The following is a 16,946-nucleotide window of genomic DNA, read 5'->3' on the forward strand; positions in this document are numbered from 1 at the left end:
ACCAGTCAATTTGCGCGCACTGATTTTTTCCCTTCACATTCCAAATGGTATAGGCTATAGAAAGTGAGTCCCTGAATCGATGTGCACCACATCTCAACTCCCATTCGTTCGAGGAGTAAATGCTAGAACTGGTGGGAAATATCGTCGTGGCATCTAAACCCAGGTTTTATTTTCGTGTCACGTTGAACCCTATTTAGCAACACCCCGTAGAAGTCATGGAAGGAGTCAGCAGCAACAGGAGCATGTCATACAGTCGATGGAGTTATGACAGGTAAGCGCTTATCATTTGTCAACATTTACCTTGTTATGCGAGCTGATATCACCAACTTGCTAGCAGAACCGCTCCTTTGCCTTTGTTTAGTAGGCTACTATTGTCATATCTAATCAGAAGTTGGTTGTGATTGATTAACCAACCTACAGAACCAATTAAATACAGTAGCCTAGTCTAGACATATGTATAAATAAATTGGCAGGCGCTGTAATTGGGTGCCATCCTAATATTGATAGAATATGTATCAGGCTGTCATGCACTCTACACTGTAAATCAGTTGTCATCATGAGGCATTTTGACATTGGCATGACAAATTAATTTGACTTAGATAAGTGTGTGTGTGTGTGTGTGTGTGTGTGTGTGTGTGTGTGTCAGGGGCGAAAATCTGATATCAACTTTGGAGGGGACAATTACATGAAATTTTCTCAAGAGCAATTCCTGAGGGGGACACCAAAAGTAGTGCTGTAACACATAGCCTACATTGTAATATGGTAAATGTATATTGAGGAACCAAAGAAATAAGGTGTTTGCCGTACTCCTAACTACCGGTACCCAAAACTACACAACTAATCACAACAGCAATACCATTGCCTTTAACAAATCTTAGTTCAGTCACCAGTTTAAGTTGAGAGTGGGGGTATCCATGGCATTTCCCAATTATGTTCCTATTTTACAAGTCAAAAAAATTGAGAACCTTTCATAATGTTGCCAAACAAAGACTCAACAAACTTACCTGAGACTCCCTGTCTCTGCCAGTCTGTCCCTGCATATCTGTCCCCAACTCTGCTGTCTGTGTGCCATCTGTTGCCTGCTCTGCCTAATGACATCATTGTGAAACATTTCCATTAGAATTTAATTTCTTTCTTATGAACATTTTATCAACTAGTCTTTGAGATATTAGGCTACTAGGGTTTTTACTATGCGTTTTGGTGTATTGAAAAATACTCTGATGTCCGTCTATTATTTTTCTGCCATTTTTCTACCTGGCTGTCTGGCTGGCTGGCTGGCTACACACACAGTGTGTAGGTTATTTACAGTAGGAGATGGGCTTCTATCATCTTCAATCATTCTAGTTGGGCTTCGATGTAAAAGGTAGCTAGCAAATGTGAAACGGATTAAAATGACAAGAGTTGACAGCTGTATGAGTTCACCATTTACACAACATATGCTGCAACCTTTTGTAATTTTAATAGTTTGTTTCATATTGGCTGGCTTCCAACAATAGCTGAATTTGCAAAGCTAGCGAGCACCAATTCAGTTTCAGTGGTGTTTGCTATAATCTTTGCTACCCGGGTTAAATAAAGGTGAAATAAAATAAATAAATAAAAGTTCCCTTGCGACAATTTAGCTTTTGCAACGAGACCATTAAATATATTTAAGACAATGGTAGAAGAGAGTGTAGTTCTGTTCAGTTTGGATTTCAGTTTATCGCTAACCTTATCACAGGGACTTTGAAGCACTAACTGACATCATCTGCATGCTGATTCCATCTTTGACGACGCCACATAAATGGAATAGGTACTAGCTAGCTTAATAGTTAATATTTGCGCGCTAGCTCTGCATATTCAGCTAGTGTGTGTGCGCGATTGACTGGATTAACCTCACATCAGTTACGTGCATTGAGTGCCTTTCAGACAGTAGATACGACCTCTCTGTTACCTAGCAAGCTAAGGAACTGGCAGTGGATCAAACCATTGTGAGGCAAAGGGTGGGGGGGTTGCAATCTTTTGAAACTTAAAAACGCGCTATTAAGTGTCTATAATCAGCACAATTGCTTTCATTGCGTATTATTAATATTATTTAAATTACATAGTTATGTTTCAGTGATATATTGGGGGGGACAAATCATATTTTTCCCAGGATGGGGGGGTCGTGTCCCCCCCGTCCCCCCCGGGATTTCCGCCCCTGGTGTGTGTATGTGTGTGTGTGTGTGTGTCGAAGCAGTGATTTGTCTGTGATACTACAACAATATTGCTTCCGGTCAATGTTGATTTCCTGAAACGAATACAGTGTGAAGGATCCTAGAAGGCTGTACATTCTGTAACTTACATTTTCTGTTTTTTATTTTCCTTTTTTAACTGTGGTCAGATGAAACAGATTTCAGTGTATTTGAGTTGTAGTACGCTTTATCAGCACTCGTACAGTAAGTGGGGAAATAGCTTCTCGTTTAATTTCTGCATCAACCAACTACAGTACAGAGCAATGCTTGCTAGTCTTTATGTTCTGACTATAAGGTCTTTCCTTATTGGTCAGCAGACATGAGCACACACAGTCAGTCAGTAAGCAACATCCCACTGGGCACACACTGGTTATATCAACATTGTTTCCATTTCAATGAAATGATGTTCAACCAACATGGAATAGACGTTGAATTTACGTCTGTGCACAGTGGGATCCTTGTGGCCAGGTTCTCATAAGCTCTTACAGTGTGATTTGTTTTCTAGACACCGTAACTGCGCTGAGATTGCAGCGAGAGCTTCTGGGTCTCGTAGATCTTCATACAATTTCTCTCAGCGCTGTGCTGGGGGGAGATGAAGCCTCTCAGCACGTCTCCTAGGCAGTAACACATTCTTGATGTTTGATGTTTTTGTGTTCATGATATACAATACCAGTCAAAAGTTTGGACACACCTACTCATTCCAGGTTTTTTATTTTCTTTAGTTGTACTATTTTCTACATTGTAGAATAATAATGAACACATCAAAACTATGAAATCACACATATGGAATCATGTGGTAACCCAAAAAGTGTTAACCAAATCAAAATTCTATTTTATATTTGAGATTCTTCAAAGTAGCCACCCTTTTCCATGATGACAGCTTTGCACACTCTTGGCATTCTCTCAACCAGCTTCATGAGGTAGTCACCTGGAATGCATTTCAATTAACAGGTGTGGCTTATTAAAAGTTCATTTGAGCCAATCAGTTGTGTTGTCACAGGGTAGGGGGTATACAGAAGATAGCTCTATTTAGTAAAAGACCAAGTCCATATTATGGCAAGAACAGCTCAAAAAATCAAAGAGAAATGACAGTCCATCATTATTGTAAACCTTCTTCGGGATCGGTGTCCCTTCCACTGGACGGTTGAGCTAACGTAGGCTAATGCGATTAGCATGAGGTTGTAAGTAACAAGAACATTTCCCAGGACACAGACATATCAGATATTGTCAGAAAGCTTAAATTCTTGTTAATCTAACTGCACTGTCCAATTTACAGTAGCTATTACAGGGAAATAATACCATGCTATTGTTTGAGGAGAGTGCACAATTTTGAACAGAAAGTTATTAATAAACAAATTAGGCACATTGGGCAGTCTTCATACAAATTTTTAACAGAAATGCAATGGTTCATTGGATCAGTCAAAAAGTTGCACATACACTGCTGGAATCTAGTGGCCAAAGTCTAAATTGTGCCTGGGCTGAAATAATACATTATGGCCTTTCTCTTGCATTTCAAAGATGATGGTACAAAAAAAAAGTTTTTTTCCCCCTTTGTATTATCTTTTACCAGATCTAATGTGTTTATTCTCCTACATTCCTTGAACATTTCCACAAACTTCAAAGTGTTTTCTTTCAAATGGTACCAATAAAATGCATATCCTTGCTTCAGGGCCTGAGCTACAGGCAGTTAGATTTGCGTATATCATTTTAGGCGAAAATTTAAAAAAAGGGGCAGATCCTTAAGAGATACTTTAAGACATGAAGGTCAGTCAATGTGGAAAATGTCAAGAACTTTGAATGTTTCTTCAAGTGCAGTCGCAGAAACCATCAAGCGCGATGATGAAACAGGCTCTCATGAGGACCGCCACAGTAAAGGAAGACCCAGAGTTACCTCTGCTACAGAGGATAAGTTTATTAAATAAATGCTTCACAGAGTTCAAGTAACAGACATCACATCACATCACATCAACACATCAACATCACCTGTTCAGAGGAGACTGCGTGAATCAGGCCTTCATGGTCGAATTACTGCTAAGAAACCACTACTAAAGGATACCAATAATAAGAAGAAACTTGCTTGGGCCAAGAAACACGAGCAATGGACATCAGGCCGATGGAAATCTGTTCTTTGGTCTGATGAGTCCAAATGTGAGATTTTTGGTTCCAACTGCCGTGTCTTTGTGAGACGCAGAGTAGGTGAACAGATGATCTCCACATGTGTGGTTCCCACCATGAAGCATGGAGGAGGAAGTGTGATGGTGTGGGGGTGCTTTGCTGGTGACACTGTCTGATTTATTTAGAATTCAAGGCACACTTAACCAGCATGGCTACCACAGCATTCTGCAGCGATGCGCCATCCCATCTGGTTTGGGTTTAGTGGGACTACCATTTGTTTTTCAACTGGACAATGACCCAACACACACCTCCAGGCTGTGTAAGGGCTATTATATTTTGATTTGTTTAATCCATTTTTGGTTACATGATTCCATGTGTTATTTCATAGTTTTGATGTCATCACTATTATTCTACAATGTAGAAAATAGTACAAATAAATAAAAACCTTTGAATGAGTAGGTACTGTAATGACATGCAAAGGAATAGAGGCAGGTTGCTCTGCTCCTAAAATGTGACAGAGAGATGTAATGGTTTGTTGTGTGGAGAGATGCCAGAAGCCATTCATTACTGTAGTGCTTGATCCATGTTTGACACGCTAGTGATATCTGTATGCAGTACACATGAAATGGCACTCCATACAGACATGTGTCACACGAGTTTGACACTTGCGATACAGTCATAAAAAAGCAGCTGACACAAACAACAAACATCAACATCCACAGTTAATAACCCACTTACAAACTAAACAGCAGCTCTTGTATGTACAGTAGATTGAATGTGAATTTATTCTGGCTACGATACTATGGGTATGGTATGTTATATGTAAGTAATGATTGCTCCAGCTTCTATGCAGTGCATCTCTCACTGTTAGGAGAGAATTTGGTCCCGATTCAAAATGCTTACATTTTTCATTCCAATTTATGAGTTCCCTCCGGCTGGTCTCAGGTTCATTAGAAAATGTTTCTGGGCCTCATGCAGACTCGAAGGTGCTACTATGGTTTGAATATGCTCTGCTCATGGACCAGGTGTGTGTTTGTTCAGGCATTGTAATTCATGGCTGTGCCTGCGAAGGTAGGAGCAGTGCACTCACATTGTGTTAGTTCAACAGGCCAGGCAGCCAGTAAACACAGCAACCACAGAGACATAGAGAGATAATATTCAACGAGAGGAGGGGATCACATTCTCACAGATCGTGTTTTAATAATTATTGTGTGTCTGTTGAAATAATCTACATAAATGCCAGGAGATCTCATTAGTCTCTGATTTGGTATCGCCTCACATGGTACATTGCAGTTTTACAGCACTTCTTTATGGACCTCTAACAATTCCTTCTTTACAGAAGGAAGCAATTACATATCAATTATTTAATCCAATAATGAAGCCAGGACTGCAATAAAGTGCATTACTGCAGGGGCAAACTTTAAGTAATCATTTTATGTTTTTTGGGTTAGTGAGTAGTGTTGGTGAGAGTGGCCATTTTCTGTGTGTGCTGCCATTGTATTTCTGAGAACATCTCTGGGGGTTAATGCACTGTTGGAGAATGGATGGTCCACGCTGCACACCTGCTCCTGCGTCACAGATGAATGGGTGATGACACGGGGTACCAATGTGTGAGATCTCACATCCATAAGCTGTGTAGTGGAGGGGAAGGATAAACACACACACACACACCACACACACACACACACACACACACACACACACACACACAGAGAGAGACACTGTGGGCACTAGGCTAGGCAGACATAAAATATTAACAGCCATAAGTTATATGTTGTAACGTCAATAATGACTTACTGTGCATAGTACATTAAATACACAAACACATGCACATACATATTACTGTGTGTACTAACATATACACTTTGGTACAAGTTCATATGCTATGTCGAGACTGATCTAAAGACCGGAAGCACCATTTACTTGAATCTTTCAACCCTTTTTTCATCCTAAAAATTTGGAATAAGCAAAGGCTTTGATTTCTGGTCAAACAGATGGAGAAGGGGTCTTAGAATACATCTACCAGAAAAAGTCCTAAAAGGTTTTACCAAATATATCAAAGACCCTTACCAACTAATATCAACACATATTTAATGTTGGATACATTTTTCTGCCTTCTGTAAGTTTAAGAAACTTTGCCTTGTGGCTTGAAATTCCATTACAGCATGTGGGTTTTTGGTATCTTTAAGATATTTTCTAATTTCTCTCCATCATGAGGAGGGATGATAATGAAAGTTCACAGAAGTAAAGGTAGACCTATCAATTAGATAGTGTTTTTACTGATATCAATTTTGTTTCTGAATTATTAAGTGATTAAAACTCAATTTAGTTACCAAATCGGATTGAATTGACTACAATGGGAAATCATAGTAGTCATAAACCACAGTTGGGTTCACAAGTTTGGACTAGAGGTTGACCGATGTCCGATTTTCTTTTTTCTTTTTTTTTTATATATATTTTTTATTATATATATATTTTTATTCGGCCGATTTCAAGTTTTCATAACAATCGGTAATCGGCCTTTTTGGACGCCGATTACATTGCAATCCACTAGGAGACTGCATGGCAGGCTGACCACCTGTTACGCGAGTGCAGCATCAAAAGGACCTTGTGGATGCAAGGAGCCAAGGTAAGTTGCTAGCTAGCATTGAACTTATCTTATAAAAAAAACAATCAATCAATCTTCACATAATCACTAGTTAACTACACATGGTTGATGATATTGCTAGGTTAACTAGCTTGTTCTGCATTGCATATAATCAATGTGGTGCCTGTTAATTTATCATCGAATCACAGCCTTCTTCAACTTGATGATTTAACAAAAGCGCATTTGCGAAATAAAGCACAATTGTTGCAATAATGTACCCAACCATAAACATCAATGCCTGTCTTAAAATCAATACACAAGTATATATTTTTTAAACCTGCATATGTAGTTAAAAGAAATTCATGTTAGCAGGCAATATTAACTAGGGAAATTGTGTCACTTCTCTTGCGTTCAGTGCAAGCAGAGTCAGGCTATATGCAGCAGTTTGGGCTGCCTGACTCGTTGCCAACTGTTGAAAGGCCATTTATTCCTAACAAAGACTGTAATTAATTTGCCAGAATTTTACATAATTATGACATCACATTGTAGGTTGTGCAATGTAACAGCAATATTTAGACTTAGGGAGGCCACCCGTTAGATAAAATACGTAACGGTTCCGTATTTCACTGAAAGAATAAACGTTTTGTTTTCGAAACTATAGTTTACGGATTTGACCATATTAATGACCAAAGGCTTGTATTTCTGTGTGTTTATTGTATTATAATTAAGTCGTGATGGCAGTCTGCTGAGCGGGGTGGCGCAGCAGGCCGAGCTCTCCGCAGCCTGCAGCGGGTGCCAGCGCGAGCTCAAGCCTATCAACCCCTGAGATTAGGCTGGCAATACCAAAGTGCTTATAAGAACATCCAATACTCAAACGTATATGAAATACAAATGGTATAGAGAGAAATAGTCCTATAATAACTACAACCTACAACTTCTTAACTGGGAATATTGAAGACTCATGTTAAAAGGAACCACCAGCTTTCATATGTTCTCATGTTCTGAGCAAGGATCTTAAATGTTAGCTTTTTTACATGGCACACATTGCACGTTTACTTTCTTCTCCAACAGTGTGTTTTTGCATTATTTAAACCAAATTGAACATGTTTCATTATTTATTTGAGACTAAATTGATTTTCTTTATGTATTATATTAAGTTAAAATAAGCGTTCATTGTTAATTCAGTGTTGTTGTAATTGTCATTTATTACAAATATATAAAAATCGTCCGATTTAATCGGTACCAGCTTTTTTTGGTTGGTATCGGCGTTGAAAAAAATCATAATCGGTCGACCTCTAGTTTGGACAGTTCAGAAAATAAAAGTACAGTACTGTAGAGTTTAGTACAGTACACAGTAGATTAACTAGAGTTCAGTACACTATTATACTGAACTGTACTGAACTCTACTCTGCTGTGCTGTACTCTATTGTACTCTTCTGAGCTCTACTGTGATGTACTTGATGTCCAAACTTGTGAAACATAGATATCTAGGATTGGTTCAGATTTGGTCCGGACCAACCAAATTTGGTCTTGTTTGGGGGCAGAGCTTGTTAAAATAATAGCCAGTGTGTAGAATAATACCCAAATATGCAAAGGAGGATATTGTATATTTATTTATACATTTTGTCTACCTGTCTTCCCTGTGGCTCAGTTGGTAGAGCATGGTGTTTGCAACGCCAGCATGGTGTGTGCAACGCCAGAGTTGTGGGCTCGATTCCCACGGGGGGCCAGTACAAAACAAAACCAAAAAAAATGCATGAAATTAAATGTATGCATTCACTACTGTAAGTCGCTCTGGATAAGAGCGTCTGCTAAATGACTAAAATGTAATGTAAAATGTACCTATTTAGGATAGATCACCATGAAGAGAATAACATTCATAGCCATAATTATGCATTTCTGTGTCGTACAGATCAGGGACCAATGATGAAATTCTGTTACTGCAATTCCAGTACCAGATGTAAATCCACTTCACTTACTGTAGTACAATAACCAAAATAGATTTTTTTAAAGCCAATGTGTGATGTCATAGCTGACACCATTCTATCTGCAGACATGTTGAATCATTTGGAGCAGATATTTAACTAACGTGGACATAAACTTTTAGAGAATTTACTGAAACTTTCTATCTGCACAGTTCTTTCACTAAATTCGTTTTTGTAAAATGTTCAGTGTAAATTGGTCAAAGTAGTCATTGTGCATAGAGGTGTATGGTTTAAACTTTTAAATCAATGGTTTGTTTTGGCATACATTTTAAGTGAAAAATGTAGTTACAGTGGAATTGCCCACAAGTAATTAGAGGCCTCTGCTGTATCAGATGTGAGTTTTGACACTATGGATCACCTGCGAAGGTCGACAGTTTATCTTCCACGTCCTCCTCCCTATCGCTGAATTTATATGCGTCTAAGTAAATAAGTGTCTGTCTGTTCCACTCTGAGTCGATAAGAGGCAGAGGGGGAGAGAGGGGTGCCTGGGTTGGGGAGAGAGGGGTGCCTGGGTTGGGGAGAGAGGGGTGCCTGGGTTGGGAAGAGAGGGGTGCCTGGGTTGGGGAGAGAGGGGGCCTATGGTGAATCACTAAAACAATGCAGAAATACACTACGGAAAAAAGAAGGAACATCACGTCAGAAATCAGCTCAATGTAAATTGAAGAATCCATAGACTCTATCCACTTCTGGGAAAATTGGAAAACACTAAACAAACAACAACACAAATAATTATCTATCCAAAATGGAGATGTATGGGTAAACCACTTCTCCAATCTTTTTGGCTCTATAACTAAGAACAAACAGCAAAAACATATACATGATCAAATACAAATCTTAGAATCAACTATTAAAGACTAATCCAATTACCTTAAATTCTCAAATTACCTTGAATGAACTACAGGACAAAATAAAAAACCCTCCAACCCAAAAAGGCCTGTGGTGTTGATGGTATCCTCAATGAAATTATCAAATATACAGACAACAAATTCCAATTGGCTATACTAAAACTCTAACATCATCCTTAGCTCTGGCATCTTCCCCAATATTTGGAACCAAGGGACTGATCACCCCAATCCACAAAAGTGGAGACACATTTGACCCCAATAACTACAGTTGGCTATGCGTCAACAGCAACCTTGGGAAAATCCTCTGCATTATCATTAACAGCAGACTCGTACATTTCCTCAGTGAAAACAATGTACTGAGCAAATGTCAAATTTGCTTTTTACTAAATTATCGTACGACAGACCATGTATTCGCCCTGCACACCCTAATTGACAAACAAACAAACCAAAACAAAGGCAAAGTCTTCTCATGCTTTGTTGATTTCTGTCACGTCCTGACCAGCAGATGGAGCTGTTGTTGTAGTTTTGGGGTCAGGACGTGGCAGTCTTGTGTGTGTGATTGTTCTGTGTTGGTCTTGTGACTCCTGATCAGGAACAGCTGGGGATCGTTGTTCCTGATTGGGAGTCATATATGTAGGAGTATGTTTGTCACTTGGTTTGGTGGGTAGTTGTTTTTGCACTGCGTGTTATGTGCCTGCAAAACTGTTCCTGTCTTATATTTTGTTTGTATTGTTAAGTGGATGCTCTACTCCTTTATTTTTATTAAAGATGAGTATTCACATACCTGCTGCGCCTTGGTCCATTTCCACAGAAGACAGCCGTTACAATTTCAAAAAAGCCTTCAACTCAATTTGGCATGAGGGTCTGCTATTCAAATTGATGGAAAGTGGTGTTGGGGGAAAAACATACACCATTATAAAATCCATGTACACAAACAAGTGTGCGGTTAAAATAGGCAAAAAACACAAACATTTCTTCCCACAGGGCCTTAGGGTGAGACAGGGATGCAGCTTAAGCCCCACCCTCTTCAACATGTATATCAATTAATTGACGAGGGCACTAGAAAAATCTGCAGCACCCGGCCTCACCCTACTAGAATCTGAAGTAAAATGTCTACTGTTTGCTGATCATCTGGTGCTTCTGTCACCAACCAAAGAGGGCCTATAGCAGCACCTAGATCTTCTGCACAGATTCTGTCAGACCTGGGTCCTGACAGTAAATCTCTAAGACCAAAGTAATGGTGTTCCAAAAAAGGTTCAGTCGCCAGGACCACAAATACAAATTCCATCTAGACACCGTTGCCCTAGAGCACACAAAAAACTATGCATATCTTGGACTAAACATCAGCGCCACAGGTAACTTCCACAAAGCTGTGAACGATCTGAGAGACAAGGCAAGAAGGGCATTCTATGCCATCAAAAGGAACATAAAATTCGACATACCAATTAGGATCTTGCTAAAACTACTTGAATCAGTTATAGAAGCCATTGCCATTTATGGTTATGAGGTCTGGGGTCCGCTCACCAACTAAGAATTCACAAAATGGGACAAACACCAAATTGCATGCAGAATTCTGTAAAAATATCCTCCGTGTACAATGTAGAACACCAAATAATGCATGCAGAGCAGAATTAGGCCGATTCCCGCTAATTATCAAAATCCAGAAAAGAGCCGTTAAATTCTACATCCACCTAAAAGGAAGCGATTCCCAAACCTTCCATAACAAAGCCATCACCTACAGAGAGATGAACCTGGAGAAGAGTCCCCTAAGCAAGCTGGTCCTGGGGCTCTGTTCACAAACACAAACAGAGCCCCAGGACAGCAACACAATTAGACCCAACCAAATAATGAGAAAACAAAAAGATAATTACTTGACACATTGGAATGAATTAACAAAAGAACAGCAAACTAGAATGCTATTTGGCCATAAACAGAGAGTACACAGTGGCAGAATACCTGACCCCTGTGACTGACCCAAACTTAATGAACGCTTTGACCTTGTACAGACTCAGTGAGCATAGCCTTGCTATTGAGAACGGTCGCCGTAGGCAGACCTGGCTCTCAAGAGAAGACAGGCTATGTGCACACTGCCCACAAAATGAGGTGGAAACTGAGCTGCACTTCCTAACCTCATGTCTAATGTATGACCATATTAGAGACCCTTATTTCTCTCAGATTACACAGATCCACAAAGAATTCAAAAACAACAAATCCAATTTTGATGAACTCCCATATCTACTGGGTGAAATACCACAGTGTGCCATCACAGCAGCAAGATGTGTTGCCACAAGATAAGGTCAACCAGTGAAGAACAAACATCATTGTAAATACAACCCATATTTATGCTTATTTATTTTCCCTTTTGTACTTTAACCATTTGTACATCGTTACAACACTGTATATATACATAATATGACATTTGTAATGTCTTTTATTATTTTGGAACTTCTGTGAGTGTAATGTTTACTGTTCATTTTTGTTTATTTCACTCTTGTATATTTTCTACTTTACTTGCTTTGGCAATGTTAACATATGTTTCCCATGCCAATAAAGCCCCTTGAATTGAATTTTGAGGGGGCCTGGGTTGGAGAGAGTGGGCCTGGGTTAGGGAGGGAGGTGGCCTAGGTCGGAGAGAGGGGGCCTGGGTTGGAGACAGTGGGCCTGGGTTAGGGAGAGAGGCGGCCTAGGTCGGAGAGAGGGGGCCTGGGTTGGAGACAGTGGGCCTGGGTTAGGGAGAGAGGCGGCCTAGGTCGGAGAGAGGGGGCATGGGTTGAACAGAGAGTGAGGGAGATAGAAGGGGCTGGGTTTGGACACAAGCGGGCAGATTTATAGGGGTTACATATTAGAGACTGTTTTCAAAATATTCCCTCTGCTGCTGCTGCAAGGCCCAGACTGAATTCTGCTCTGTCAGTGCCATACACAGGTCGGTGTGTGTTATTATTGTATTTTTTTTATTTCACCTTTATTTAACCAGGTAGGCCATTTGAGAACAAGTTCTCATTTACAACTGCGACCTGGCCAAGATAAAGCAAAGCAATGCGACACAAACAACAACACAGAGTTACACATGGAATAAACAAACGTACAGTCAATAACACAATAGAAAAGTTTATATACAGTGTGTGCAAATTAAGTAAGATTAGGGAGGTAAGGCAATAAATAGGCCATAGTGGCAAAATAATTACAATTTAGCAATTAAACACTGGAGTGATAGATGTGCAGAAGATGAATGTGCAAGTAGAGATACTGGCGTGCAAAGGAGCTATTTACAGATTGGCTATGTACAGGTGCAATGATCTGTAAGCTGCTCTGACAGCTGATGCTTAAAGTTAGTGAGGGCGATATGAGTCTCCAGCTTCACAGATTTTTGCAATTCGTTCCAGTCATTGGCAGCAGAGAACTGGAAGGAAAGGCAGCCAAAGGAGGAGTTGGCTTTGGGGGTGAGCAGTGAAATATACCTGCTGGAGCGTGTGCTACGGGTGGGTGCTGCTATGATGACCAGTGAGCTGAGATAAGGCGGGGCTTTACCTAGCAAAGACTTATAGATGATCTGGAGCCAGTGTGTTTGGCGACGAATATGAAGCGAGGGCCAGCCAACGAGAGCATACAGGTCGCAGTGGTGGATGGTATATGGGGCTTTGGTGACAAAACGGATGGCACTGTGATAGACTGCATCCAATTTGCTGAGTAGAGTGTTGGAGGCTATTTTGTAAATGACATCGCCGAAGTCAAGGATCGGTAGGATAGTCAGTTTTGCGAGGGTATGTTTGGCAGCATGAGTGAAAGATGCTTTGTTGCGAAATAGGAATCTGATTCTAGATTTAATTTTGGATTGTAGATGCTTAATGTGAGTCTGAAAGGAGAGTTTACAGTCTAACCAGACACCTAGGTATTTGTAGTTGTCCACATATTCTAAGTCAGAACCGTCCAGAGTAGTGATGCTGGATGGGCGGGCAGGTGCGGGCAGCGATCGGTTGAAGAGCATGCATTTAGTTTTACTTGCATTTAAGAGCAGTTAAAGGCCACGGAAGGAAAGTTGTATGGCATTGAAGCTCATCTGGAGGTTTGGTAACACAGTGTCCAAAGAAGGGCCAGAAGTATACAGAATGGTGTCGTCTGCATAGAGGTGGATCAGAGAATCAGCAGCAGCAGCAAGAGCGACATCATTGATGTATACAGAGAAAAGAGTCGGCCCGAGTATTGTGTGTCTGTTTGTGAGAGTGAGGTCAGGGCTCTGCTGGGGCCATTAGCTAGGGTTTTGATTGCAAACACATCACTGATGGATAATATCTGGTGGTTGTAATATCAATGTCTCAATGTAGGTCCTATGTTGAGAACTGTTCCAGTAACTGGCCCTAGCAGTATATAGAGCACTCAATAGGTCTTAATCCAGTTCCCTGAGGCTTCACATCAAGGGTCATAGCATTGATGATCAATCATTTCCAGTTGCAATCTTCAAGGCTTCAAAACACAGCCCCCCAGGAATGTATAGTTTTAAGCTCCTGTAACCATATGCTTTCTGAGTTTAGTTGGGTTAACACAAAGTCCATGAGGTTTGGATATGATTTCCTCAGAGCATAAAGCTGTATAATGTTTGGGTCATTGTCTATCAGTAGTTAATTGAAGCCTATCCTCCTACCCTCTATTACCTCTAATTGGATCCCGTCTGATGAATCTATTGGAAGGGGAGAGAGGGCTTGTCGTCAGCAAAGTTATTGTTCCGGAAGTAATGAATTTTGAGACCAAGATACCACTGAGGTGAGCAGCTGTCTGCTATCACCTGTCTTTCTACTAGATAGCTAGTGTGAATAAGAAGCATTACCACTGAGACTGTTCTGGGAACTGCTGCTATGCTCTGAGGAGTGCGCTACAGTAACTATCAGTAACTATATCTCCCAATCAGATAGTGGTGGTTGAAGTGGAAATGCTTTTTACCAATGTATTGTTTAGGGAGGAACACTGCATATATTAGATTAATTAAATATTCAAATGTGGATCTAATAAGCAGCTGGAGACAACCATGTTCACAGACTTTGCCTTTGGCTTTTATAAAACGGCACTGTATTTCAGTTTAAACTATGGTTTATCAATAAGGTCTGAAATATCCTATTTATCTTTTACATGCAAAACTACAGTAATGTTTCTATCCTCACAACCTAATTTTACAGTCTAAGATGAAGATTCACCCAGCTGGCTGTAGAGCACAGCTCCAGACTGGTCTGGTTGGCAGTACATTCATATGATGAATGTTTTTTAAATGCAGCATCTTGCCAGCAGCTATCAAAATATATTAGAATTCCTGGGTAGCTGTATGTGTTTTTATGTGTCAGCCTCTAAGAGGAGTGGGATTTAAGTGATGCTTAACTCCGTTTCCCTAGCAGCTCTAAGATGCTGCCGGCAGGAGAAGCAGGCCGAGACAAGGACAGTCTGACAGACCTTCATATCTTACCTGTGTGACAGGACTATGACCACGACTGAAGGGCTGATGTGCTTTAGGAGATGAATGTATGTCTGTTTTCTAGGATCTTTCCACAGGGTTTGAATGTTTCCCAATCATCCTCCATCTGACTGTATTGTGATACTCTCATACGCTTATAGTCTCATACTCTCATACACTATCTCACTTTCCCAACCTCAAAACATACATTGATATCAATCTGGTGGCATGGTAGAAAGGAAGTCATTGTTCTGTTTGGTCCTTTACTTGAGATTAGAGGTCGACCGATTATGATTTTTCAACGCCAATACCGATAATTGGAGGACCAAAAAAAGCCGATACCGATTAATCGGCCTATTTTTGTTTATTTTATTTATTTATTTATTTGTAATAATGACAATTACAACAATACTGAATTAACACTTATTTTAATTTAATATAATGCATCAATAAAATCAATTTATGTCATGATTGTTGTCGGTGAAGGAGGACCAAAACGCAGCAGGTACGTGAATGCTCATCTTGATTTTTAATTATCTTTCAAAACGAACATACAAAATAACAAAAACACGAACGATCAACAAAAACAGTCTGGTAAGGCACAAGGCGAAACACAGAACAATCACCCACACCTCACACATACAAACACACCCTAATATATGGAACTCTCAATCAAAGGCAGATAGACAACACCTGCCTTCAACTGAGAGTCCCAACCCCAATCAACCAAACATAGAAACACACAACCTAGACTAACCATAGAATTACTAAACATAAACCAAAACCCGGAATTACTAAATCAAACACCCTTTACACAAAACACACCACCCCGAACCACAGAAAACAAATACCCCCTGCCACGCCCTGACCAAACTACAAAACAATTAACCTTATATACTGGCCAGGACGTGACAGTACCCCCCCCTTAAAGGTGCTACCCCAGAAGCACCTTAACAAAAAATAACCCCAAGCAACACCAACAAAAAGTCCCCTTTTCTAAAGGGAGGGAAGGGAGGGTGGCTGCCGTCAACGACGGCACTGTGCTACACCCCCCCTCCCCAACCCACCTATTTCTGGAGGTGGCTCTGGCTCCGGCCGTTCCAGGCTGTCGGGGCAGTCCGGCCGTTCGGGGCAGTCTGGCCACTCCGGCAGTTCGGGGCAGTCTGGCCACTCCGGCAGTTCGGGGCAGTCTGGCCACTCCGGCAGTTCGGGGCAGTCTGGCCACTCCGGCAGTTCGGGGCAGTCTGGCCACTCCGGCAGTTCGGGGCAGTCTGGCCACTCCGGCAGTTCGGGGCAGTCTGGCCACTCCGGCAGTTCGGGGCAGTCTGGCCACTCCGGCAGTTCGGGGCAGTCTGGCCACTCCGGCAGTTCGGGGCAGTCTGGCCACTCCGGCAGTTCGGGGCAGTCTGGCCACTCCGGCAGTTCGGGGCAGTCTGGCCACTCCGGCAGTTCGGGGCAGTCTGGCCACTCCGGCAGTTCGGGGCAGTCTGGCCTCTCTGGCGACTGTTGACTGGCGGGCAGCTCTGACGATGACTGTTGGCCGGCGGGCAGCTCTGACGATGACTGTTGACTGGCGGGCAGCTCTGACGATGACTGTTGACTGGCGGGCAGCTCTGACGATGACTGTTGACTGGCGGGCAGCTCTGACGATGACTGTTGACTGGCGGGCAGTTCTGACGATGACTGTTGACTGGCGGGCAGCTCTGACGATGACTGTTGACTGGCGGGCAGCTCTGACGATGACTGTTGACTGGCGGGCAGCTCTGA

At 41.3% G+C, this 16,946-nt stretch overlaps 1 protein-coding gene across 1 annotated transcript in view; it reads left to right on the top strand.

Moving 5' to 3' along the window:
- LOC106587536 (tubby protein homolog) overlaps positions 1-16,946 on the top strand; it is a 127,977-nt gene continuing 111,031 nt past the window's right edge. The window contains exon 1 of the mRNA XM_045708687.2: positions 1-271. Within this exon, the coding sequence (XP_045564643.1) occupies positions 216-271 (56 nt within the window). The 5' untranslated portion in view covers positions 1-215. The remainder of the gene's footprint in view (positions 272-16,946) is intronic.

Source organism: Salmo salar, chromosome 26, assembly GCF_965601325.2.
Source record: "Salmo salar chromosome 26, fSalSal1, whole genome shotgun sequence".
Taxonomy (NCBI): Eukaryota; Metazoa; Chordata; class Actinopteri; order Salmoniformes; family Salmonidae; genus Salmo; species Salmo salar.